The sequence below is a fragment of the Uranotaenia lowii genome, chromosome 1 (genome assembly GCF_029784155.1).
Source record: "Uranotaenia lowii strain MFRU-FL chromosome 1, ASM2978415v1, whole genome shotgun sequence".
Taxonomy (NCBI): domain Eukaryota; kingdom Metazoa; phylum Arthropoda; class Insecta; order Diptera; family Culicidae; genus Uranotaenia; species Uranotaenia lowii.
Window position 1 is genome coordinate 41749125 of NC_073691.1, and position 2786 is coordinate 41751910.

Below are 2786 nucleotides of genomic sequence, written 5' to 3' on the forward strand. Positions count from 1 at the left end.
TCTTTGCGATTAAAAATGGGTTCTTTGGAAGTTGGATCGGGTTACCGAGTTCATCCTCTCCTGTTGCTTGTAGGCTCAGCAGAATCAGTTCTCCTGATTTGCCCAAAGGATCAATCCATCCAGGGAGTCTGCGGGTTGGGTCTTCGCCTAGCACTTTTTGACCACGTAAAGGATCTGGCGCTTTAAACGCCAATCCGGCGCTTGTGCCTGCCATTGGGCAGCACAAGCACCTTTACGTTTTCTTTCACTGCTCTATTCTAGTATTATCGCCTTAACTTCTGCGCACAGGGAGACTACCAATGCGTTGCGTCGTCTACGCAACACGCAGCAGAGCACGTTTGGAGCTAAGTGCTTGCGTGAGAGGTTCTCGAGAGAGCGACTCTCAATTTTCGTGTGGTTTTCGTGTAAACACAACTATTTCCCTAAACAATAGCACTTTCAACTCCGATCGAAATCGAAACAAAATTATAATAAATGGGGAATTTCACGTCCCTTTGCACTAAATCTTCACTCAATCGGATAACCGAACGTCTAATAGAGTTATGGGAAGTATCCACGAGAATATCAGTCCTTCAGAATCAGTATAAAAACGTATCTCTATAACCGCTTGAAAACAACCACGCGTCGCTTGGCAAACTTTCACTCGGAATGAGGAAAATTTAAAGTTTTTAATATATTTGCGATGCTTCAAAGACCATTACACATGAAAACACCAATTGCAGTAATTTTTTGGTCTGTTAAAACTAATTTTCACATTTTTTCTGAAAATAAGGATGCTGCATACATTTAGGGGTTAAATAATACTACGAAAAATTCTGCAAGCTGAAATCATAAAAATAAATGTTTGGATGAATGAAATATCAATGTTTACAAACGCGTGATGCAAAACATTTATATTCCAGCACATGGAAACGAGATTTACAAGGTGTTTCTTTGATTTCCATTTTGTTGCATTTTACCCCAGACACCAGACTGAATTATGAAAATATTTATTTAAAAAAATTGGGTGATTGTTTGAAAAATATTTTTACACCAACAGTGTTGGTATAGCATGAGGAATCCTGTAAAAAGTTTGTAGGTAATATTACCAAGCCAATCCGTCATACTGGGTAAAGTTTTTTTCGGCCTCGAAAAATGTGAAAATTTGTACATTTATTGCTCGATTTTTTAAATTTTATATAAGAATAAAAAACTTAAAAAAACTGGTTTAAGATGCGAAAAATTATGTCATCATCGTTTTGTAATCATTAAAAAATAACTTTATTACAATACATTTAATTAAAAAATGATTCAGTGTGGTGTTATATAAATGTTGCATCTAACCCCGCTGTTGCATGATGCCCCGTTTGACGGTATATTATAGGTCTTTTGAATGTACTGGTCCAAGTTTTATGGCAATCGGAGACTGTAATAATCCAATCTGTATCGAATGAGAAGTTATAAGGAATAATTCTTAGAAATCCAAATGTTTTTTTGAAAAAAAAATTGATTTTCTGTTTTGTGAAGAATGTCATTTTCAAATAGCATTTTGTAAAAACTCGTAACATTGAAGTTTTTACCCTAATGGATTATTGGTAATCCTTGTGCTTTACTTGGAATGTGAGTTAAGTTTCAATTTGGCATCACTGACATCATTAGTCAAAAATTGACAAATGTCATATCACAGTAGGCAGGCAGAGTTTCAGTTTCAACCACGTGTTTCCATTAACAGCGTGTTTAGCAAATCGTTTCGTTTCAAAATAATCGACATGAGTGCGGAACAACTTAAAGCATCAAATTCGGATGCTCCGGACGAAAAAAATGTAACTAACGCACCGAAAAACCCTGAAGAAGAAAGCAACGCAGCCCAACTCGTTCAACTTCAACAGGAATACGACCTCAACCTGAAACAACTCTACCTGCTGAAGGCTAAGGAAATGGTTTTGGAAATAAAGTTTGAAAGCTGGAAGGTCCTGTACAGGAAACAGGAAGCCCTACTATCGGAACGATTCAGCAAAGCGCGCACCGATCGGATGGCCATCTGGAAAGATCGTGTCGAATTTTGCAGCGAGGCTCGAGAGTTTGCGGAAATGTTTTCCATGGACAGAACCTTGCTGAAGATCGCACAATCGCAACAGGATGTTGATAGTCCGGAAGCAATCAAATCCGAAACCGTTGTCGAGGAACCAGATCCCTTTGCGTCCCGAAGCGAATCTCTCGATCGTCAGGAGGCCGGTTTGAGGCAAAAAGCAGCCGAGTTGGACCAGATGGAGCTGGAGCTAGCGCCGGATGAGGAAACGGTACGTCGATTGCAGGATGCTGTCCAAAGTTCGGCTCAAGCGGTCGACGACATGGAGGAGGAGATAAGATTGCTGAAAAGTATGGAAACTGAACCTCTACCACAACTGTCGAAAGCCGAGGAGCTGGACTCGAGATCGATTCTGAAGAGGCCCTCGTTCATGGCTTTGGAAATCGATCGCAAGCAGGTGCGATTTGAGTGATCATTTTTTTTTTCAACTTATATTTACTTGAATATAAAAAAATACTGTAAGTTGATTTAAAAGAAATATATTTATTTTTTCACCGGAATAAGTAACTACGTATCTAAATATTTGTCAAAAGATTTTCAGCATCACGTCTCGGAATCAGAATACTTGCATGTAGCAAATGTCATAGTCTATTGGGACTTGTACCATTTAGATAAACCTTTGGGCTCATTGAGCTTTTATTAAACGTTATAGTGGGTTGAGACTTCTTCTTTTAGAGAATTTACAGCGGATTAAAACTTCTGCATGCAGAGAATGTTA

The 2786-nt window shown here is 38.7% G+C and overlaps 1 protein-coding gene across 1 annotated transcript; it reads left to right on the forward strand.

The window, feature by feature from the left end:
* The first annotated feature begins 1748 nt into the window (after positions 1 to 1748).
* On the forward strand, positions 1749 to 2480 carry LOC129759518 (uncharacterized). Its single transcript, XM_055756992.1, has one exon. The coding sequence runs from the start codon at positions 1749 to 1751 to the stop codon at positions 2478 to 2480; it is 732 nt and encodes a 243-aa protein (XP_055612967.1).
* The last annotated feature ends 306 nt before the right edge of the window (positions 2481 to 2786 follow it).

Coding starts and splice junctions, on each gene's coding strand:
- LOC129759518 (XM_055756992.1), top strand. CDS start 1,749: ATGAGTGCGGAACAACTTAAAGCATCAAATTCGGATGCTCCGGACGAA.